This window comes from Carlito syrichta, unplaced genomic scaffold (assembly GCF_000164805.1).
Source record: "Carlito syrichta isolate Samal-C Ts95f unplaced genomic scaffold, Tarsius_syrichta-2.0.1 Scaffold311369, whole genome shotgun sequence".
NCBI lineage: Eukaryota > Metazoa > Chordata > Mammalia > Primates > Tarsiidae > Carlito > Carlito syrichta.
The window spans coordinates 70,251-95,711 of record NW_007255465.1 but is presented as its reverse complement, the minus strand read 5'-3'; the positions used below and the strand labels follow the sequence as shown (position 1 = coordinate 95,711).

At 36.8% G+C, this 25,461-nt stretch overlaps 1 protein-coding gene across 1 annotated transcript in view; it reads right to left on the bottom strand.

Annotated features, from left to right (window-relative positions):
• LOC103271176 (sperm flagellar protein 2-like) overlaps positions 1–25,461 on the bottom strand; it is a gene marked incomplete at both ends in the record, with an annotated part of 166,843 nt that overhangs the window by 73,655 nt on the left and 67,727 nt on the right. The window contains 4 exons of the mRNA XM_008068630.2: positions 8,202–8,276; positions 12,107–12,280; positions 16,422–16,579; positions 17,569–17,677. Coding sequence (XP_008066821.2) covers positions 8,202–8,276; positions 12,107–12,280; positions 16,422–16,579; positions 17,569–17,677 — 516 coding nt within the window. The remainder of the gene's footprint in view (positions 1–8,201; positions 8,277–12,106; positions 12,281–16,421; positions 16,580–17,568; positions 17,678–25,461) is intronic.

Below are 25,461 nucleotides of genomic sequence, written 5' to 3'. Positions count from 1 at the left end.
AAGTGACCCTGCAAAGGTATCTTTTGGGGAAATTTGCATCTGTAGAGAACACCACTTAGGACATATACTACCTATTATCTCTGAAGCCAACTTCTCAGAGTCTTCATCTACATAATAAGAACTTTGGCTTCTATATCCCCCTTATCTTAACTCAAGCATTTATTTTATTGACTTCAAAATCTTTTAGACAGAACTTAACTCTTTCTGTCAATTGCCAAGCAGAAAATTTATGAATCCACCTATGACCTGTAGCCCCCCACCCCCTCACTTAAAGATGTCTGTCTTTCGGAACCCAAGCAATGTAAAGCTCACATGTACTGATTTGTATTTTTGATCTGTAACTTCTGTCTCCCCCCAAAATGTATAAAACTCGGAAAAAAAATTCTGAATTTCTGAGCAAGATGGTGATGGAACAAGTCAGACTGGGAGAGTCTCTGCAAAAGCGAGTGCCTATAAAGACTCACTACATGACTGGGTATGTGTTGGTGAGTGAGTGAAAGTCTGTCTGAGAGGAGATTTGGGTTCATGCATCCAGGCTTTTCCTCAAGAGGTGACTGCAATCCATCACCACCCTGAGTTTGTAGACCCAGGCATGCAAGATCATCTGCCATTTTCAGGAGAGAAGGCAGTGGAGAACAGCCACCCCTCACCACCTGGCACCCAGCCCACACCATCACCAGTAGCAGCAGAATGAGCACGAGCAGGAGAAACTGTGGAGAAGGCAGGTCATGGACATCTGACAACGCCAGTGACAAGACACTGATGGGTATCATCTTCTCAGTCCTGGGACCAGGCAGAGACCTACATTGCCCTGCCCAGCTCCATCCAGCCTTCATCTTGAGAGACTCAGAGAGATGTCCTTCTCCCATGCTGGAACACGTGCAGACATGTCAGATTTGAATGGGAGACTTGACAGCAGCAGCAAGTAGGGTGAGTCTGGATCTGATCTATACTCCCACAGTAGTCTGTGGGGCATCTGACCCACACTGACAGCAACCCTATCAGCCTGTGCTGAGAGTGGAGTGGAGGGACTGAAGACTAGAGCTGCTCCCTAAGGTGGAGGCAGCAGCCCAAAGGGTCACGGAGTTACAGAAGTAGTCACAAAGTGAGTACTTTTTTCTTCTTGTTTGTTTTCTTCTTGCTTTCTTTCTGTTTTTGTTTAGGTTCTTGTAATTGCTTTGTTTTGTTGTTTTAATGCAGTTTTTTTTTTTTTAGAATTTCTGTTTGTGTATGAGTATTTTTGAGGGAGAGTACACCAACAGGGGCTTTTGTTTATTTGTCTGTATGATTGTCTGTATGTTTTTATCCTTTTTGTTTATTCTGTCTTTGTTTGTTTCTCTTTTTATTCACTAGTTGGTATGGCTCTGTTTTCCCTCATCTTCTTCTTGCTTTCTACCTTACTTTCATCTTCCTCCTTCCTTTTCCTTTTCCTTATTTCATTTTGCTTTCAGTGGGCAAACAGTTACCCCCACTGCATGGACAGATTGTAAGGCAGTGGGAGGTGGGTTCCAGGGGGCCCACACACCTATCAGTGGATACTGGGATTGGCAGATAGCTTTTAAATCACAGCTCCCCTCTTAATTAAATCTCAAAACTGCAAAAAAGCACAGATTCCACAACCCCAGTCCAGCTTCAGAATTGATCAAAACCAGAGGATCTACAAAAGGAAGTCGGAGATTGAGCAAATATAAGTAAAAGCTATCCCCCCATCACTGAACAAAAGAATTAAAGAAGAGGTAAAAAAGGGGGAGGAAAACCTACACAAATGATGAAAAAACAAAAAAAGAATATGAGTCTCACACAGACCCTGGGAGGTCAGCCACTGAGAATACAGGGACTCAAATGATGAAAAGCCCCTGAATAACTGGTCTCAAACCACATACCCAGATATCAAGGTATTAATAGAGAGAATAAGTAGAAATGAGGAGAGACTAGAGGAAAGAATGAAGGAGTTGATAACTGAGATAACAACAACAAAGAATACAGTGAATAAAATAAATAACAAACTGATAAGCATGGAAAGCAGAATTATCCAAGCAGAAGACTCTCAGAGCTTGATAACCAAAATATGGAACTAACCCAAACTGTTATAAACATAGAAAAGATGCTTTAAAAGACAGAACAAAACCTTCAAGAGATGAGAGATTATTTCAAGAGGCCAAACCTAAGTGCTGAGGCAGATAGACAGAGACCACCATGGAACAAACATTCCATGAAATGATCCAAGAAAACTTCCCTCATCTCATCAGTGACATGATCATTCAAACACAAGAGATTCAGAGAATGCCTGCAAGGCAACAAATAAGAAGACCAACTCCTAGACACATAATAATTTGCCTACACAAATTAGGTATAAAAGAAAAAATTTCAGAGGCAGCAAGAGAGAAAGGTTAGATTACCTACCAGGGAAGACCAATTAGAATAGCAGCAGTATTTCTACAGAAACACTTCAGGCTAGGAGAACTTGGAGCCCAATCTTTAAAGTTCTCAAAGGTAAACAATTTCAACCAAGAATTACCTACCCAGCTAAGCTAAGCCTCAGCATTGATGGATAATTAAAATCCTTGTCAGACATCCAGTCCCTAAGAGTTTACACTGCCTCCAGACCAGCTCTACAAGAAACACTTAAGAAAGTAGTGAACACAGAAGAAAGGAAAAAAAGAATGACAATGCCCTTCCTAAGAATGCAGAAAAAAAATTGAAAACACACATGAATAAACCCAAAAATCAAAAGAAAGTCAACAAACAAATAAACAGCAGCAGCAACAACAAACTCTATAAGAACCTTATGACAGGGAAAAACTCTCACATCTCAATAATTAGCCTGATTGTGAATGGACTAAATGCACCACTAAAAAGACATAGAATGGTAAATTGGATAAAATATCATGAGGCAACAATATATTGTCTCCAAGAGACTCATTTCACCAGAATAGACACTCACAGACTCAAAGTCAGAGGATAGAAAACAAAATTTCAGGCAAATAGAACACAAAAGAAAGCAGGAGGTGCTAGCATAATATCAGACAAAATATCCTTTAAGCTATCAAAATTTGAAAAGATACAGAATGCTACTACATAATGATAAAAGGCTCAACCCATCAACAAGAAATATCCATCCTAAACATATATGCACCTTATATAGGAGCACCAACTTTCATAAAGTGGCTTCTAGGTAAACTAAAAAAAGATATGGACTCTAACACTATCATAGCTGGGGACTTAAACACCCAACAACCCTAGACAGATCATCAAGATAAAAAGCCACAAGGAGATCTGGAACCTCAATGTGATATTTGACCAAATGAATTTAATTGATACTTACAGAACACTCTACCCAACAGCCACAGAATATACATTCTACTTGTCACCACATGGAATATACTCTAAGATCAATCAAATCCTCATCCATAAATCAAGAATAAACAAATTCCATAAGATTGAAATTCTGCCATGTACCTTCTCAGACCACAGGGGAATAAAAATAAATATCAGCACCAACAAACTTCCCCCCAAAGCCACAAAGACATGGAAACTAAACATCATGATGCTGAACAACTCCTGGGTCAACACAGAAATCAAAACAGAGACCAAAAGATGCCTGGAAACAAATGAAAACAGGAAACATCTTACCAAAATGTATCTTGCCATGAAATCAGTACTAAGAGGGGAATTCATACCTTTATGAACACACATGAAGAAAATGAAAAGATCACAATTTAACAGCCTAACAAATCACCTTAGGAAGCTGAAAAAGCAAGATCACCAAAACCCTAACTTTAGCAGAAGAATCCAGATCACCAAAATAAAAGCCCAAAATCGGGGCATAGAAGACCAAAAAAACCAAAAAAAAAAACAATGAAACCAAAAGCTGTTTTTTGAAAGGAGAAACAAGATTGATAAATTGATAGACTCCTAACTAGACTGACCAAGAAAAAGAGAGGAAAAGCCCAAATAAACACAATCAGAAATGCAAAATATGAAGTCACGACTAACCCTGAAGAAAAACAAAGATTATCTAAGATTGCTGTGTACATCTGTATGGAAACACACTCAAAAACCTAAATGAAATGGAGGACTTTCTGTAATCACACAACCTCCCCAGGTTGAAGGAAAAAGCAATGGAGACCCTATATAGATCAAAAGCAACCCAGAAAATCAACTATGTCATAAGAAAACTACCTACAAAAAAAAAGCCTGGACCAGATGGCTTTCCAACAGAATTCTAAAAAACATACAAGGAGGAGCTAATACCAATCCTATTGAAAGTATTCCAGGCAATCAAGAAAGACAGAACTCTTCTCAAATCATTTTATGAAGCTAACATCACACTGATACCCAAACCAGGTAAAGATCCAACAAAGAAAGAGAACTACAGGTAAATAAATATCCTTGATGAACATAGATGCTAAAATTCTCAACAAGATTTTAGCAAACTGCATGCAACAACACATCTCAAAAATTATCCACCATGACCAAGTAGGCTTTATCACCAGGAAGCAGGACTGGTGGTTCAACATGCACAAGACCATAAATGTAATTAAGTACATCAACAGATGTAAAGACAAAAACCACATGATTACACCATTAGATGCAGAAAAAGCTTTTGATAAATCCAGCACCCTTTCTTGATTAAAAACCCTTGAGCATCTAACCATAGACAGAACATATCTCAAAATAGTAAGAGCCATCTATGATAAACCCAAGCCAACATACTGTTAAACATACAGAAATTGGAACAATTTCCCCTGAAAACTGGAACAAGACAAGGCTGCCTACTCTCACCCCTCCTGTTCAACATAGTATTAGAAGTCCTAGCTAGAGAAATCAGACAAGAGAATTAAATCAGCGTATCCAAATGGGAAAAGACAAAGTTAAGTTAACCCTCTTTGCAGACAACATGATTCTACATCTCGAAAACCCAAGAGAATGTCAAAAACCTCCTTGCACTGATTAAGGACTTTGGCAAAGTCTCAGGGTATAAGATAAATGTGCAAAAGTCAGTCAGCTTCCTATATACCAACAGTAAACAAACCAAAACCCAAACAAAACGTACAATCCCATTCATAATAGCCACCAAAAAAAGAAATAACTTGGCATCATGCTAACCAGAGAAGTCAAAGACCTTTACAATGAAAACAGAAACACTGCTCAAAGAAATCAAAGATCACACAAACAAATGGAAAAATATTCCATGTTCCTGGATAGGAAGAATCAACATTGTTAAGATGTTCATCCTATCCATGGCAATCTACAGATTTAGCATAATACCCATTAAATTGCCAGCAGCATTCTTCTGAGATTTGGAAATGACAATACAGGAATACATATGGAAACATAAAAGATCACGAATAGCCAAAACAATCCTCAGCAAAAAATAAAAAATAAAAAAAGCGGAAGAAATCATGCTCCCAGACTTTAGCTTTATTATAAAGCTACAATAATCAAAACAGCCTGGTATTATTACAAGAACAGGCATATTGACCTATGGAACAGGGTAGAGATTCCAGAAGCAATTTCTCAACCAGTTCATCTTTGACAAAGCCTCCACCATCAACCACTGGGGAGAGGAGAACCTATTCCGTAAACGGTGCTGGGAAAACTGGCTGACCACATGCAGAAGATTAAAACAAGACCCCTTCCTATTACCATACACAAACATCAACTCTAAATGGATCAAAGACCTAATGTAAAACCTCAAACTATAAGAACCTTAGAAAATGCAGGAGACACCCTTATGGAAATTGGAACTGGCAAACAGTTCCTGATCAAAACCCCAAGTGCCCATGCCATAAGAGATAAGACAAGACAAGTGGGACCTCATCAAATGGACAAGCTTCTGCAAAGCCAAAGAAACCATCGAGCGAGTAGGGAGACAGCTCACATAATGGGAAAAAATATTTTCCTACTGTATCCAATGAAGGCCTAACATCTAGATTCTACAAGGAACTCAAATGTGCCAAAGAAAAAAACAAACAGCCCCATTACAAAGTGGGTAAAAGACATGAATAAACACTTCTCAAAAGAAGACATACCAGCAGCCAACAGATACATGAAAAAATGCTCAGCCTCATTAGTCATCAAAGAAATGCAAATTAAAACCACACTGAGATACCACCTAACTCCAGTCAGGATGGTCATTATCAATAACTCAAAAAACAACAGATGCTGGAGAGGATGCGAAAAGGGAACACTTCATCGTTGGTGGGAGTGTAAACTAGTACAACCTCTGTGGAAAACAGTGTGGTGATTCCTAAAGGATCTAAAAATCAACCTCCCATTTGACTCCGCAATCCCCCTACTGGCAATACACTCAGAGGAACTCAAATCATTCCATGAAAAAGATACCTGCACATGTATGTTTATTGTAGCATTGTTCACAATAGCAAAAACATGGAATCAACCTTGCTGCTCATTGAAAGAGGACTGGATTTTAAAAAATGTAGTACATATACATGATCAGTATTATGCAACCATAAAGAAGGACAAAATTAAGAACTGCAGCAACTTGGATGGACTTAGAGGCTATCACAGAAACAAAGAACTGAGTATCACATGTTCTCACTCATAAGCCGGCCCTTGAACAACTATCATAATACTATCAGAAAGGGATTGCAGTAGTGGGAAACTGCCAGGGGTTTGTGGGGGCAGGATTGGTAGTAGTAGGAAACTGCCAGGCATGGGAGGGGCACGCTTAATCAACAAAGGTACCTGCATAATCAACATTTGTATGCCTAATCCTGAATTGTATCCCACATATTGAAAATTAAAAGTTAAAAAAAAAAAGCTGCAATTCAACCACTTTGGGCACATGTTTTCAGGACCTCTTGTGACTGTGTCTTGTGCCCATATCCCTCATATTTAGCTTAGAATAAACCTCTTTTTTTAGTGTTTGGCTTTTTCATCAGTACTATGATATTTCATTTGCTTTTTTTGATAATGATGAGAAAGCAAGGAATGAGTAATGTAAAATATGAAAATTATTCTATTAGTAAACAATTGAGGTCTAAGAAGAAATTATGGTCCTTAAAGTTGTATCTCAGTGTTAACTCATCAACTAGCTCTAGTTATATAAACCTATTATGTCAACTCATCAACTAACTCTAGTTATCTAAGCCCATCATTTTATGTAATCAGAGGAGAGTGAGATACTCATTGTGAATCATGGTTATATATACTTAAATGTCAAACATCTCTTTTGGCACATCAATTTTTGAACATTGTATACTCTTGGACTGCAACTGCATTGGCAGTTTGTGATGAATAGTTGAATGTACCTTGGAAAGAGTCAACTGATGTATCCATCACTACATTTCAACCTTTAGTTAATTGGTTGCTATAGCAGCTTCAACATACAGCTTACTGATATGGCTTTTAGAGCCTGGAATTTTCTTTCCCCAAGTGTCAATTACTTTAAAAATTATAAACCTTCTTATTTCACATAAATAGTTAAAAGTAAAATAGAAGAAGAAATAAATGAAACTTGGGTCAGGAAAAATATAACTAAAAACAGAAGGTCAAAACCAGGAGAATTAGAGGACAGACATTGAGACCTGAGCCACTAATTTGTTTCTGAACTTCCAGACAGCCAAATCAAATAGGAAAATGCTATCAACTAGAGGTGCTTCTCTAGTCACTCAGAGGAAAAAACCTTTTCCTGTACCTTGATTCTGAATGAAATTTTTCACCAAAGATTTCCTATAGGAGTCACTGAATAAGGTAGTGGGCATGATATTCCTTCAGAAAATAATACACCAGGTTATTATCATATGATGAAAGTTTCACCTCCACTGATATGTTGTGGAGAAATTTTTACCAAAAAGTTGAGAACTTTTTACCAAAATACTTATCAGTAGAAGAAATTCAATAATGAGCCTAAGAAAAGAGAGTTCAGTATGTAGCTTTCTTATGGCATGGTTTAGCCTAAGAATAATAGCTATAATACTTATGATGAATGGGGGTATTCTGCACATTAGGTATTTTCTAAACTATCCCCACAAGCATCACTTTCCTCAGCAGGGCCTTTGCTAAGAGCCAGGAGGAAGAAAGTATGAGGCTCTATTCTTTGGAAAGGGCTGATGATTTACAGATGCTTGAGAGAAGTAGTCAATGTATTCTACCATAAAAGCCTAGCTATTTTCACTGAGACAGTTATAAAATGCAGAATTTCATGTTATTATATCTATCCTTATCTGCTGTACCTTTTCTTTTGAGTGCAGTTTCACTCTTCTTCCCTTTTCCTTCCTGAAGAGATTCTCGCTTACCATGCTGGATTTCTAAACAAAATTCAACACACAAAAATAATTGATGATTTACTTCAATAGCCTGGGCTATATGATTTGTAAGCAATCAAATGTTATTTCTCACAGGTAAATCCTTAATTTGTGAATGGTATAAAATGGCTCAGTTCTTAACTGTGAGTTAAAATTAATCTGAAAACAGACTATAGATAGAAACTTCTTGAATAATAGCCCTAATAGCAGCACTATTCTGTCATGCTGAGAAATTTAGCCCTAACTTTAATGTTCACATTTGGTAATGGATGTGAACATAAACTCTTTTGTGGAAACAGCTGTGGAGTTTTTAAAGCTAATCACAAGTCCACTTGAAGCATATGGCTCTGTTTGGATTTATTTCAACAGAATAGTTCTTATATAACAAGACAAGTGAATGTGTTATTTAAAAAAAAAAATACGCCAAAATGAACGCAATGGCATGCTCTTGAAGTCCCAGCTATTTCAGGAGGGTGAGGCAGGAGAACTGCTTGAACCCATTAGTTTGAGTCCTGTATGGCAACATAGCAAGACTTTATCTCAATCAATCAATCAATCAAGTGCCAAAACACTTTAAAGAATTGTTAAATAACTACAATTGTTTTGATATGGTGCATCCCTGAACTTCTCTTAACCACTCACCTGGCTGTGATTTCTACATTTCCATTTTGCATTGACTATAATTTGAATTGCCAGTGATGGTTGGAGTATATTTATTTTGGATTGCCTGAAATCTAGTTAAAAAATATATTGGAAGGGTAAAATTGGGAAACTAATGATCTGGAGATCAATAAGATGCCCCACATAACACATTGGTTCCTTGAAAAAATTGACTACATCCTGCATTATTCACCAAACAAGTTCAATCATTTTTCTCCCTTGGTCCTTGGCTATAGTTTTGTTTCCTTTACTGAAAAGATGAATAAGTATGACAATTTAAATGCCTATGATAGAGACCCCATCTGATCTATCTTTTTGTATTTAGAAGTGATAGTTATAAGAATGTGTAAGTTGATAGCACATCTCACTTACATGAAATGTCTCAGATCCATAGAAATAAGACAACTGAATGACATGGAGGGATTATCCTTGAAACTCTGTTATGCTCTCTAAAAGGGCATTTAAACATCCAAATAGTTGATCACCAAACTCAAAAGAAAGAAGGAAAGCTTACTAATAAAAAAAGTATTCATAAGTTTCTTTAACAAAAATACCTTGGGTAACCAAATACTTAATTAACTCTAAGTTTTAGTACAAGTGACAAAGAAAATAAAGTAAAAGACACAGGTCTTATAAAGCATTGTGGGCAAGTGTCATTTCTACTGAGAGTAGTATGCACTCTGCCCATTTATTATTAGCTCCAAAATATAATCTGAATCACAAAAAATATTATTTTATAATAGTATGAGTACTACTAGTCTATTGTGCCATACTGAGAACTCTAGTTTTAAATTAAATACTGACATTTGGTAGTAAACTTGATATAGACTCTTCAATGGAGCATAACTGTAAAGCTTTTACATTTAATCTCAAGTGTAATTAAAGTATATATAAAGTATATATAAAAGGCAGAACTACATAAAACAGAATTATTTCTGTACAAAATGACTATTAGGACTCAGTGTGCTATGCCTCCTCTATCACATTTCTACCTTGATTTTTTGTTTTGTTCTGTTTTTTAGTAAAAAATTCCTCTTTTCATCTCAACTTCTACAGAAGATTGTAATTGGATGTTTGAGTTGGGCATATTCAAAAGTCTTGGTTCTGAAATGCTCTCTTTTGAAAAAATGTAAATTATTTACTACTAATAATTAAAAAAAAACTTTGGTGTATGTTTCTTCCTAAAATCACTTAACCAAGCTTCCTTGAGCTGCAGAGCAATGCTGTCTGCTCTACTGTCTCATCAACATTCATTGCACAGAGATTTCCTGCTAGTATGGCATTGTTGTTGTACTGCAGTAATTAGGTTTCTGGAGATTAACCCTTCTATACCTTTTTAAAGATCAGGCAATAACCCTGTCCTATGTGGAAAAAAGAGACTGGTACAACCACTCTTTGAAGCAACAATAGATTTATTATTACTCCAATATACAGTATTTAAGAATACAATTTTAAAACAGCAAACAAACTTCAGAAACTTAAAGACTTAACTATGTTATAATAAAAAACACTAGAGATTGGTTTCAGGGAATGGCTCAAATACATTGATACTCCTCATTGTGCACAAGCCAAGAAAGGGAAAGAGGTAAGTAGAGCCATAGCCATAGGTTAAAGGAACTTGGTGGATAACTTCAGGCTCACTTGAACCACTGTGAAAACGGCCTTCCCCAGTTCTAAAAAGCATTTTAAAGATTTCTGCTTTTCCTCCAGACCTCTGAATTGTTTTTTAATTCCCAATATTGTAGTTTATTTGTTTAATAGGAATGCATTTAATTTTTAAAAACATTCAGACCCATTTCAAATCTCCATGAAGCAGAATGACTAGAATTTTAGAACTAGCCATGACACAATATCAAAAGATACAGAGATAGATTTGTGTAACTTCACAGCTGGCCATTTATAAAGCTGAAATCAGAAACTAGAGCCATATTTGTTTCATATACACCCACCAAATGTATACTAACATTTTGTCAATATCATGCATTACAACAATTGAGCACTTTATTTTAGTCAATATATTCATTGTCTACAACTTAATGCTCGACTCATGTTGCTTAGTGGTAAAGGATCTAGAAAAAAATCAAACTAAAAAACATTTTCTACGCAGGTTCTATATATATTCATAAATACGAGGGAGAACCAGAGTTATCTTTTGGAGGGCAGGTTCCTGGTAGTACACTCAGAATTTGTACCTCAGGATCAAACAGTCAACCAAAGTTTTTATCTGAAAGTTTCAGGAGATTATGTCACTAAGAAGCATCCCAAGTTGTGACAAACAGGTGCTGGTTCCTCCACCATGCAGTACACCTGCCCACACCACGCTGAGAGTTCAGCAGTTTCTGAACAAAAATTGCATGGCCTCCATGCCCCACCTCGAGTGACTTTTTGTTGTTTCCCTGGATGAAAAATGTTCTCAAAGGGAAACACTTTGCCAATGTGGAAGAGATGAAACAAAAAACCGCAGAAGCACTCAGGCATCAAAACTGATGAGTTCAAAAACTGTTTAGAGCAGTGCAATACATCTCGATAGGTGGTGTATTGCATCAGATGGACAGTACTTTTAAGGTGACTGAAGTTTAAACAGGAAAGAATAAATAATTGTTTATAAGTAAATCCCATTTTAGGGGGTCCCCCCATATAGGCTTACTGAGATGTCAAGTGCTTGTTTTTATCCTTTTATAATCACACAGTCCTGAAGATTTATAGTTATAGACAAATTCTAGTCTCTAGTGAATTCTGTTGATTTATTTCTTTATTCTTGTGGAAACCTGGCTATGCTAATTCTTATTTTATTAATATGCTTTTACTTTTTACATAAATGTAGCTCTACAGTTCAGCAAATAGACATCTGTTCTCTTGATATGCCCTAAGTTACTTCTTGAATATTTTGTGCCTTTTAAGCTCTTCTCACCTATGGACTTATTCTAATCAGTAGACCTAAGTGTAATAAAACCATATTCTTTCCTACACAGTGAAGAATCCAGGATCTGTAACAACTATGCTCTTAGCCACTGACATGACTTTTCTACTTCCAACTGAATATAGAGATTTAAATTGCCCAAAGATCAAATCTAGATAAATGTACCATGATGTATAATTTTTTACTAAGTAAAAACATATATATATATTTTAAAAACCTGGCAAACAGGATTATAAATCATTTTGTCAATCACCTGATTGTGATTTTCTTTTTGCAATAGGAGGTTTTGAAGGTTCACGCTGAGGATGAATTTCCTTCTCTTTTTCTGGTTCAGGAGGAGGAGGGGGAGGAGGAGTAGGAGGTGGAAGCTCAGCCAGGGAAGCTGCTGCTTTTTTCTCAGCTTCATTTTCTTCTAATTTTGTTTCAACTTCAAAGGAATGGTAAGAATGGACCTTTATTAGAGACACCTACTATTTCACTTGAACTAAGATAAACCTAAATTAATATAAAATTTCAATTATTGATTTAGGCTAATTCATGTTTTAGGGGTCTCTCTTAAACCATCTAGTTCTTAAAGCTTTCTTTGCCTGGTCAGAAATATTATTTTTCTTTTCTCTTTTTTTTTTGAGTTGGAATCTCACTCTGTCACCCAGACTGGAGTGCAGTGGCTGCTCCAGGCCACCGTAGCCTTGACTTGCTGAGCTCCGGTGATTCTTCCGCCTCAGCCTTCCGAGTAGCCGGAATTATAGGCATGTGCTACCACGACCGACTGATTTTCTGATTTATTGTAGAGATGAGGTCTCGCCAAGTTGCCTAGGTGGGTCTCGAACCCGCAGGCTCAGGCAATCCACTCACCTCAGCCTCCCAAGGTGCGGGATTACAGGCTGAGCCACCGAGCCCGGCTTATTTTTCTTTTCTCTTAATGGAGGTGGTTGTGATGGTGGTGATGGTGGTGAGGGTGGTATTGGTGCTGGTTGTGCTGATGTTAATGGTCATGGTGGTGGTGATGATGGTGGTAATGATGATGGTGGTAGTGTTGATGTTGGTGGTGGAGGTAATAATAATGGTACTGGTGGTGGTGATGTTGATGCTGATGGTGGTGGTGGTGATGGTGGTATTGATGGTGGTAGTGGTGGTGGTGGTAGTGATGATGGTGATGGTGAGAAGGTGGTGGTGATGATGATGGTAGTGGTGATGGTGGCAGTGGTGATGGTGATGATGTGATAGTGGTGGTGGTAATGGTGATGGTGGTAATGGTGATGATGGTGATGGTGGTGGTGGCAGTGGTGATGATGGTACTGGTGGTGGTGATGATGGTGGTGAAATGATTTTGGTAGTTATGATGGTGGTGTTGGTGATGGTGTTTGTGATGGTGGTTGTGGTGGTGAGGAGTTGGTGGTGATGATGGTGGAGTGATGATGTAGTGGTGGAGGTGATGGTGGTGGTGTTGGTGGTGGTGGGGGTGGTAAAGAAGAGGTAGTGATAATATCAGTGATGGTGGTCATAGTGATGGTGATGGTAGTGAGGAGGTTGTGATGATGGTGGTGGAGATGGTGATGGTAGTAGTGTTGATGACGGGGACTATGTGTTTATTTGTACATATGGAGCAGGTATAAAGGCTTGATAAGTGGGTGCCAAATGTAAAAGTAATAATCTAGAAGTAGCTAATAAATATTAATAGAAAATAAAAGATCATTTCAAAATTTCCAATAGAAAAGCAAGATGAAAAAGGCATAAAGAGAAGGCAAAGAGCAATGTGATCAAAGAGGTAGGAGTGAGGGAGAAGTGGAAGAGGAAAGAAATGTACAGCACTAACTTAAATTAATACACCTATATACAAAGCACTTAGAACAGTGCATAGTACATATGTCCTCAATTAAGCCTTAGCAATTCATTCATCCATGCAGCAACTATTTATTGAACTTTAATTGTGCCTTGAAGGAAAGGGCTATAACAATTAAGTAAAACTACCTCTACAACAACTACTAATACGAACAACACTAGGCATGGTTCTGGTTGCTGGAGATATAACAGCAAAACAAAACAAAGAAAAATCGATGGCCTTACAAGCTTACATTCTAGTGGTAGGAAACAAACCATAATATGATGAATAAGTTAGTTTATACAATTAGAAGGTGGTAAGTGCTATGGAAAAAAGAAATAGAACAGATAAGGGAGATCAGAAGTGCTGTGGGCAGCATTTTAAGTTTATATAGAGTGCTAACCTTGGTAGGCCCACCCCTAAGGTGACATCTGAGCAAAGACGTGAAGAAAGCCAGGGAGAGACCCTGTGACCACTTGATGGAAGAGTGTTCCAGGCAGAGGAGACAGTCTGAGTCCCTAATGGATACACTGTGGCTGACTGAAGTCTTTCAGGTTCCCATCACTGTGAAGACTCTTTGCCTTTAATGGTGCAGTTCCACCCATCATGGAACACCCTCCCTGACAACCAAGTCTTTCTGGTCCTTCACACTGCAGATGCCCAAAGCTTTATTGATCATATCACTGGCAATGAGTGCCTGCACTCTTGCATGACTATTTCACTTTACATGTGCTTTTTTTGACCTTAGATTATTCTTTTCAATTCAGCAAGCTAGGAGGCTCCATTCTATTAGATGTTCTTTAAAAATGGAACAGATTTCTATTTCTATTTCTGATTATAAAAATAATACATAGTTATTGTTTTTAAAATCCAAGAATCAAGACAAATTTTTAGAAAGGGGAATTGTCTGTTAAATCTCTTTAAGTAGTTTCTCCTTTTCCTACTATCAAGTACTATACAGGTTGCCAGACTCTTTTTTTGTGTACATATATTATATATATGTATATAATATATATATAAACCAATGTATAAACCAATAATATGTGCCCATTAACTTTTCATAATATTATTGGAACTTATTATTGAAAGAGACCTTAAGTTCTGTTCTATGCCAGATTTCCACTGGGATTTATACAGGCTGTATTGTATTATTATTTCCACTGTATTATACAGGCTACCAGACTTTTTTCTGGGTATATATGTATTTATAAACCAATAATATGTGCCCATTAACTTTCATAATACTATTGGAATATTATATATACACACACATGCATACACACATAAAACATGCCTTTTTAAAGGGATTATTTTATATATAACTTGTTTTTTTCCTACCTAACAGTATATGAGTATTATGGTAATTTTTAAAATGTCAGAATCATGTCCTTTTATTTTTAACACAGGATGTTTAAATACAGAGTGCTGGGCTAGATAAGTGTTTATTGTTTTAATGATTAAATATTGTTAAAGCAGTGAACTGAAGTATAAGTCTTAAATAAGTGATAGTTGAATCTATTAAGGCAGCCAATCATTAGAAAGCAAATATTTAGGAAAATGTTGAAGATAAGTCTGATAGCTAGCCAAAACAGATTCCAACCTGCAGCTTCAAAACTTTACAATTTAGAATCAGTTTGCTTTTGCCTCCTCTAACTAAGACTCTGTAAGATTACTGTGAAAGGTTTCTCCCTCTTCTAAGTCTACTTTCTGTCAAATTACTCATTAAGCCTCTTAAAATACTATACAATTGGTTTTTGTTTTGTCTGAAGTCTTCATATTGGTGCTTTTTCTTGAGTGACATTTGAATGTAGGAACTTGTCTTTCTAAGTATGAGCTCCTGGATTCCCATGGGGGCTGTGGTTTCTACCTATGGGCCATTTTAATGTTAGTTAACTGATGCATTATGGTAGTTAGATCATATATTTAGTGATAGGAGACAATGTGCTATCAAAGCAATTTTAGAATCCTTCTGATATTAATCACTTTGACTATCTTTTATTATACCAAGAAACTACAGTTGCTAATATAATTAGGGACTATTGATAAGCAAAAAAGAAAGATTTCTTTCTCAAATTACTTCTCAAAAGTAAAATCCCAGTGGAAATCTGGCGGAGAACTGAGCTTAAGATCTCTTTCAATAATTAGCTCCAATAATATTATGAAAAGTTAATGAGCACGTATTATTGACTGAATAAAGGAGGAAGAGGATTTGGATGTTTAGTATGAGTAAGAAGCAAGCTAATAAGTAAGTAATTGGTAAGCAATACATTCATACCAAAATAGTTAGATCTGGAGAAAGTGAATTATCTAGTGTTTTTATCCTAAAAGGGAAATTCACACACTGTTTCCTTATAATGCTGAAGTTAATAAACTAAAGTCTTTATCTTCCTCTATAACATCCTTAATTTTTCCTGATTTCTTTAAAATATTGAATTGACAAATAAAGACTATATATATATTTGGAGTATATAATGTGACTAATATCCTTAATTTTAACTCTACTATTTGCTGTTTACATGAAAGCAGTGATTTCAGTGAGATGACCTCTTTTTGATTAAGTTAAAGAGAACAATCTTTTTTTCAGAAACTTATACAACAGAAAGCTAAAGTCAGAGGCAGAACACATGTGTAGATAGTATGATCCAAATACAAGAGATAACTTTGCAATTATACTTTGATTTCATTCTAAACTCATGAAAAACCACATTTTAGTTATACAAAGCTAAAAATGAAGAAATATAATTACCTTTGTTCTTTTTTTTCATTATTTCAGCTGCAAAAATGTCTTTTACTTTTCGGTATAAAAACTCTTTATCTATTTCAGCATTGATTTTTATTAAAATGTTTTCTGGTTCTGAAAACCATTGCTCCAATGAAGGCCAGTTGTCCAAGAAACCTACAATCCTGTAGAATCAAAATATTATATGCATATCTCATATCAATTAAAAAATTTGAGTGACATAAAGCATAATTAATCTGGCATGCATAATGAAAAAATAGGCTGCCAATATAGTTAAATCTGAAAAAGAAATTATAGGAATCTATAGGCAATGAAATATTATTTACAATAGATTAAGGAATACATTATTTAATGCCATCAGGACATTCTTTTAGATGCATGACAGAATAAAAGAAAAGAAAATGCCACCAATTCAAGAAAACGTTAGTATAAGTCAGAATCTAAGGAAATATCATTTGCACTCCACTAGAATAACTCTGAGCATTCTCAGAGTTCACATAGGTCATCTATTTTTTTCTTAAACATAGAAATTGAAGAGACTTTGAGAAGAGATTTTTGGTTCAGACTTATTTGCGTTACTTACAAGTATTCTTGGAATGATTCTTGAAACTTTTTTCTCTTTCTGGAGCATAGACAACCTTAACGCAACTGAAATTACTTCCCTGACTCACTTCATATTGTCAGATTTCTCAGGGTTTTATAAAATTGTCTAATTATATCTAATTTTTTCCAATGATAAACTGCACACAAACAAAAGAATGCAAAATAATTTTGTTTTAGCAAAACAGAAGTAGTTTGCAGCCTGTAGTCTGATGCCTAGCTCACTGAAATTCCATAACTTTCATTGGTATTGCCTTAATGAGGGCTGAATTAGAATTCCATATAATTAACCTATAAATTCACGCAACCATAAAGGGAATTGTTAACTGACTTAATTCTTCTTTCTTCAAACCATAATGACTTATGCTCTGAATATGAAAACCAGAACATAAATATTTCACTCATCACCAAAACTACTTAGTTTTACCTGTGAAAGACCGGGTGCTAGGAAATATATCTTTTTTTTTTTTTTAGATATGATCATTCCAAAGTGGTTAATTGACATTATGTTCAAAGAGTAAGCAAAGAGCAGGGAATTTATTTAAAAACTAACCTGTGTTGTATCTGGTCTCTTAAATTCTGATCCGTATCCTTATCATGGTTTCCAGCAGCTACACGTTGATCAATATGCTCATGAGCAATTTCACATGAAAATTCTTGAGCTACAGTAGGAAAATTCTGAATTAGAAACTTTGTTTTCAATTTCTTTTTTTTTCTTTTCTTATTTTAAAGATGTGGGGTACAATCAGGGGTAGGTATACAAGTGGTCGTCATACAGACAAAGTTTGGGCCTGTCTTTGGTCCCCACCTTGTCTGGTTTGAGATCAGGTACCCTTATTGATATTGTGTCCCCTGCTTCCCTCCTCTGGCAGTTTCTGTCTACTGCCAATCCCTTTCTTATAGTATTATGGTAATGTTCAGGGTCCGCCTATGAGTGAGAATATGTGGTACTCAGTTCTTTGTTTCTGTGATAGATCACTGAGTATTATAGACTCAAAATCCATTCAAGTTGCTGTGAAGTCCATACGCTTGTCCTTTATGGCTGCATAATATTCCATAGTATATATGTACCACATTTAAAAAAAATCCAGTCTAGTTTCAATGGGCAGCACAGTTGGTTCCATGTTTTTGCTATTGTGAATAGTACTGCAATAAACGTGCGTGTTCAGGTATCTCTTCTGTAGAATTATTTGAGTTCCTCCAGGTATACTCTCAGGAGGGGAATTGCTGGGTCATATGGAAGGTCAATTTCTAATTCTTTTAGAAATTGCCACATTATTTTCCATGGAGGTTAAACTTATTCTCAATTAAATAATTTTCAAAACTAGACAAAGTTGCCACTTACTGCTCAAATATATTGAAGCAAGATGTCAAACAAATATGGTCTCACATCACATTCAAAATTACTTAAAAATGTTTAAAAAGCTTTTGACAGAGTATCATTTTGGGAATGAGAATTCAAATTTTTCTTAAAAATTGAGGAAAGTGAGGTAAAACACATTAAACAAAAACTGTAATTTGAATGGAGAGGATCTCAGGATTGACTATGAAGAGATAAGAATAAAAAATGATGGTTCATCATGGATAAGTGACTTGGAAAAAATAGAAAAATTAACACCAGTGTTGTAAAAATTAACAATGACATAACAAGATGGCCATAGCATCAAATACGCATAAATTATTTGTTTATTATATTACAATAAATTATTACACTTCTTTCTCAACTTTATATTCTTCCTGTAGAATAGATGTAAAGGAATAAAGACCCAAAGAGATGAAAAACAGACATCAAAACAATCTCAAAACTCTGATTGGATCCTATTCAAGATTAATGGTACAAAGTCCAGAATACTCATAAATTTAGAATTTAAAAAAAGGAAATAAAGCTCTGAACTAGATGAAAAGAAATTAGAATTAATCAATACAAGAGAACATTGAAGAGTGAATTAATAGAGTTCAAAAAAATGAAAGGCCCTCACAGGATATAATATAATCTAGTGTTCTATCTACATTCATAATAGAACAAGATGAAATGAATTTAGAATACAAAATAATGATTTTATGTTATTTATAAAACCCAGGGATTACTGACATCAGAAAGAGTGACTGAAGAAAATTGTGGGAGTTCTTCTTGGGATGCTATCACTCATCATCTCATGGTCACTAAGTCACATCTGTCAGCACTTGGATTCACATTTCTCTCTCCAGCTCCCACTTAGACAGTGGCCCCTTCCCCTTCTTTCCATTTGTGGCCTTCATTTCTATGACCACTGGATTTTGTGATCACCCTGAATGACTCCATCTTTACAATCTTAAAGAGCTATACTCCTACCACAAACTCTCATCTTTCTAGCCCTCCTGTGTAGCCGATTAATGTCTTTAAACATCATCTAGTTCCTAAATTCCTATATCCTTTTTTCCAAATTTACCAGCATTATCCTGACTTCATTTTATATTTTTCTAGCAAATCTAAGTTGCATAGCTGAACACTTCAAGTTCTCTCGCCTCTTAACAACTTCAATTTCTGTCTTCTTCTGCTATACCAGCCTTAAAAATTATATCTTTTTTGCTTCATGACATTCGTGAATAAAAATATACCACCTTTATTCTCTGGCTCAAAAATCAGCTGAGCACTTTCATATATATAGATACTTTCCTAAAATAGAGAGACAGAAATAAAAATGTAACAAATACTCTGTCACCATGACTCTGTTCCTTCTATTGGAGATAAGCTTCTTGCAAGTTATCCCACTCATTCTCCATCTCCACACATCCTATTCACACCTCAACCCACTGCAATGCATCCTTTTCCTTCCCCCACTCCACTGAAACAGTTCTCATTCTAGTCACCAAAAATGCCAAAGCCAACAGACATGTTCAAATCTTTATCTTACTTTATTTCTCTGTAGTACATACAGGTAAAATTTAAAACACATTCTTAAATGCATTGACATATATTATATGTAAATGATACATGTAATTTATATTATATATATTACATTTTGTATTAAAAAAATTGTGAAGTAGAATTGTGATTCTATAATTGACCTCATTTTTCACAGTTTATAAATAGTAATGAAGGAATTTTATTCTAACCAATCTGACTCCAGCTTCTGGGCTTCTTTTTAATTTGTATGCTCTTTAATGACTTTGCTGAAAAAAATGTATACAAAAATACACAGATTGATGAATTTACACTACTGAAAAAATGCATACAAAAATACACAGATTGATGAATTTACAAACTGAAAACAGTCAGCACCCAGATCAAGAAATAAACATGATCAGTCCTGGAAGCTCCCTCATGTTCCTTTTTCAGTTGCCATTAGCCACAAAAGGTCAGTATCCAGAACTTGAACTCAAAACTCTTCCATACCTCTCACCATGTTAGGGACATCACTGCTCTGTCTCAAGCTGACTGGTGGCTAAACAGCTGAGGAAAACACCTACTCTTCCATTCTGATGTAGCCTTTTATTCCCACAATGGCTAGTGCCTCGTGAAAACTTTTGCTAATTGATTTCCTTCCATTATTTGAAACACACAACAACATATGCTTCATAAGGAGCCAAGAAGATGGGCAAACCTTCTGAGGTGGGCAAACCTTTAGCTTTTAGGTACCTTCTCACAAAAAGATCTGTGTGTGTATTTTATAGCAACCTCAAGTCTTGATGTTGAATCTTGATGTTCAGGACCCTGTTCTGCCACCAAACGGTCATGGATTAGCAACATAATTAGCCAATTCTCAGCTTTACCCTAAACAGTAGTGGGAAATTAGCTGAACAAGCAGACTCATCACTACTGTCAGCATGGCTCCTACTCCCTTGTATGGAGAGAAGTAAATTCTCCAACTTGTGATACGATGCACAGTATCCAATTTGAAATGCTGAAGTAATACCTCAGCTGAATGAATACCTAATGGTTTTGTCATTTTATTTAAGTAAACAAGTAAAGCAAGATCTCAGAATTGCACAAACTCAAAATAAAGATGAGTGTAACATTGGACAAGTTAAGAACTCATGCTTTAAATTTCCATCTATAAATAAAGGCATTTGACTAGATGATCCCTCAGGTCACTCCTAGGTCTGGCTGTTGTATTAGTAGTAACAGCAATAATAAAAGAAGGATACCTATTATCATTTGTTAAAAGATCGTTTTTTTAAAGCTAAAATCAATCTAATGTAAAATGAACATGTGTCAAAGATATCATTTAACTCTTCAATTAATAAGGAAGCCAATAAGATGCTGCAACTAGTTCAAATGAGAATCTGCATAATAGACACATTTATAGGCAATGAGGAATGCTGAAATTGACATTAATAGATGAAAAACTGGTTACTCTATTGAGCAATATAATATTTGGACTCATATACAGTGTGGAAATTGTGTTTCAATAGAAAAAATTAATTTGCATTTCTATAAACAAGAATCATTTCCATTACTATCAATTTCCAACAATTTATGGAGTTAATAGAATTGAGTCAAGTCAATGAAAGGCACAGATCCCTATAAAATCATATAGGGATCCAATAGGCAATACTTGGGTTTCTAGTAAAAAGATATCCAGTAATCTTTTGTTCATTTCAAAATCTTCAAAAATTTTTTCTGATGTATTCACTACATGTTTATTATCATATGCCAGATGCTATCCTAAGTGTTTATCTTTTATCTCATTTAATACCTACAATAGTACTGAGCCATTCTATCATATGGGGTATGAAACTAATATTTAGAACAATAGGTTCTCAGGGGAAAATGGCGGCCGAGCCAGTCAGACTATGCAAGTCCCCCGTGTGAGTGAGTGAGTGTATGGAAAATTTTATGTATGTGCTGGTGAGCGAGTGGGCGTGTGAGTGGCTGACTGAGTGTGGGCTAGGGAGCTAGCAGCCAGGGCTCTCCTGGTACAGTGGCTGGTGCCACAGTGTCTGGGCTTGGACTCTAGCGATTCCTAGGATGCAGAAGTCGAGTGCTTCCCCTCCCCTCCTTTCCCCTTCCCTCCCCTCCTCTCTCCCAACAAACCCTCCCTGGCAAGAAAACGCTAGGAGAGACTAAGTGGGCAGGTGAGCAGGTGAGCAGGTGGCTAGGCCCCTGAGCACCATTGTTTTCTTCAAATGGACAGAAGTTTTCCTTTGGAAAAGCCCAGGTGCTCCCTCACCATTGAAGCAGAAGACAGACTGCTCCAGGCTTTGCCTCATCACTTCAGCACCTTGCAGGGCACTGGAAGAGGCTGCGGTCAGTATCCAGAGGCAAGTTCCCATGGAAGAGGACAAGAGAGGCACCATACCACCATATTGAAGGTGGTACAGGAAAGTGCTCTGACTTGCTCACCATGGACCAGCAGATCGATCTCTGTGACTGGCAGATCAACTACTCGGGGGTTGATGGTGGCCCAAAGGGAATATCCTAAGAGCACAAACTTTAAAGGGACCTGATGAGTGCTGAGTTCCAGGCACCCCACCCTCTACCCTTATCCAGTGATGGGACAAAGGGTGTGGCCAGAAAAGGAGGAGGAAAAACTCCAAAGAGATCAGTGATGAGTCTGGGGCTGACCCAAGCCCCCTCCCCAGCAATCCTCTGAACATCAGGCCCACACAGTTGGGCCACGATTAAGAGGGACAAACCCAGGTGGAGCCTGGACATCAGTTGCAACAGGAGAGCTCCATTCCAGGATAGGTCTGACTGTGGCACCCCAGTGAGAGTACATACCTGGGGAAGAGACAGTCCCATACCTCCCCACCAGAGATCTCCCTGACCATACCAGAGTGGGAAGGGAGGCCTGCAGCCGCACCCACCTCCACTGTCTCTCTTCCTTCCCTGATTCGTTCCCTGAGGAGTGAAAGAGGTGGCTCTGTTAGAGGAACAATTACAGAGCCTGCCACAAGAGGGCATGTTTTTTGTTTGTTTTTGTTTTTTAAATTTTCAATTCTTTTTTAATTAAAAAAAAATTTGTTGACTGCTTGTTAGTTCATCTATTTTTTAAATATTTTTCCTTTGTGCATGAATGTATGTGAGGGTTTGATCTGTAATCCCTCCAAAAAAATTTTTTTTTAATTTTTCTTTTTTATCTGTTTCTTTCTTCTTTTATTTGTCATTTTCTGTTTATGTGTGTATGTGAATGATTGAGTGCTCATCTTTTGATTTTGCTGTGGTTGCTGGTTTTTGTTCTTTTGTTCTTCTAGGTCTTTTAAATATTCTTTTTTTTAGTTTAAGGGGTATGTCAATAGATGTGAGAGTTCGACTTGAATCGCTTTTTCTTTTCCCTTTGGTCTTTCTGTTTTTCTTCTCTATTCACTTTGTGCTAGGCATGTGTGTGTGTGTTTAGTTTTCTTGGGGGGTCTTTTTGTTGCTGATTGTTTTGTTTCGCTTTATTGTTATTCCAGTTTGTTTTGGAGTGTGTGTGTATGCATTCAATTGTTTTTCACTGGTTTCTGCTTTGCATCATCATATAGAGTGCTAATGGGGAGTGGGTCTCAGGGAACACATACCACAAGTGAACATTTGAATTTGCAGGTAGTATCTGATTCCTAGTACCCCATCCCTCACTTTATTTGAATTTTGAAAACTACGAGAAACAGCAAAGCTTCCCATCCACCATCCTATTTCAAGTTAGGACAAATCCAGAGCCTGGATCAGGGAAGAATAGAGGCCTGAGAAAACGTCAGAAAGGAAAGCCTCTCCCACTGACACTGAATAACAGAACTAAATAGAAAAACAAGAGATCTGTCACAAATGAGGAAAAGCCAGAGGAAGACCTCAGGCAATTTCAAGTGTACCAAAGACAAAACTCCTGAAAAATCAGACCTTGGTGCCCAAACAATGGAAGTCACCAAAAACTGTCCCCAGAATTCAACAGGGATTAGGAAATGGATGGAGAGTAAATAGGACTCAAGAAAGACAAGATGCAACACTGAAAGAACTTATAACAGAGATTTTGGCAATAAAAAATTTCATCCAGGAAATAAATAACAATATGACAAGTATAGAAAGTAGAATTAATCTAGCTGAAGAAAGAATCTTGAACTTGAAGATCAGAACATGGAATTAACCTGATCTGTTAAAAACATAGAAAGAAAACTCAGAAAGAAAGAACAAAGCCTACAAGAGATGTGCAATTATATCAAGAGGCTGAACCTACACTTGATTAGTATCCCAGAAGAAGAAAAGGAAATGGAGAAAATTTGGACCAAGTATTCCAGAAGGTAATCCAAGAAAACTTTCCCCATCTCACCGGAGTTGTGACCAACCAAGCATAAGAGATACTGAGAACTCCCACAAGACATCAAATAAGAAGACCAACCCCTAGACACATAGTGATTTGCCTACACAAAGTAGGCACAAAAGAAAAAATCCTAAAAGTCAGACTACCTACTGGGGAAAACAAATCAGAATAGCAGCAGACCTATCAGCAGAAACACTACAAGCAAGAAGGGTCTGCAGCCCTATATTCAAAGTTCTCAAAGATAAACAATTTCAACCAACAATTTCCTATCCAGCCAAGCTCACCTTCATCAGTGATGGAGAATTAAAATCCTTCGCAGACATCCAATCCCTAAGAGATTATGCAGCTTCCAGACCAGCTCTACAGGAGACATTTAAAAAGGTATTAAGCACAAAAGAAAGAAGAAAAAGATTGACCATATACTTCCCAAGAGAACAGCAGAGCACAGACTCAGCAGAGAATATAGCACAACAAGAAACTTGAAAACACAAACATGCATCAACCCCAAAGTCAAAAGAAAACAAGCAAACAAAGGAAAAACTTTATAAGAACCTCATGACAGGGATAAACATCATATTTCAATAATAAGCCTGAATGTGAATGGACTAAATGCACCACTGAAAAGACATAGAATGGCGTACTGGATAAGAAACCATAGCACAATTATTTGCTGCCTCCAGGAGACTCATCTCATTTCAAGGGAAGCATACAGACTTAAAGTTAAAGGTTGGAAAACGAGTTTCCAGGCAAATGGATCACAAAAGGAGGCAGGAGTTGCTGTCTTAAAATCAGACAAAACAACCTTTAAACTATCAAAAATTTAAGAAGATGCAAAAGGACACTACATAATGATAAAAGGTTCAAACCATCAACAAAAAATATCCATCCTAAGCCAGGCTTGGTGACTCAGTCTGTAATCCCATGCCTTGGGAGGCTGAGGTGAGTGGATTGCCTGAGCCCGTGGGTTCGAGACCTGCCTGGGCAACTTGTCGAGACCTCATCTCTACAATAAATCAAAAAATTAGCCAGGCGTGGTAGCGCGTGCCTGTATTTCCAGCTACTTGGAAGGCTGAGGTGGAAGGATCGCCAGAGTTCAGCAGGTCAAGGCTGCAGTGGCCAGGAGTGGCCACTGCACTCCAGTCTGGGTGACAGAGTGAGACTCCAACTCAAAAAAAAAGAAAAACAAATATCCATCCTAAACATATAGGCACTCAACACAGGAGCACCAG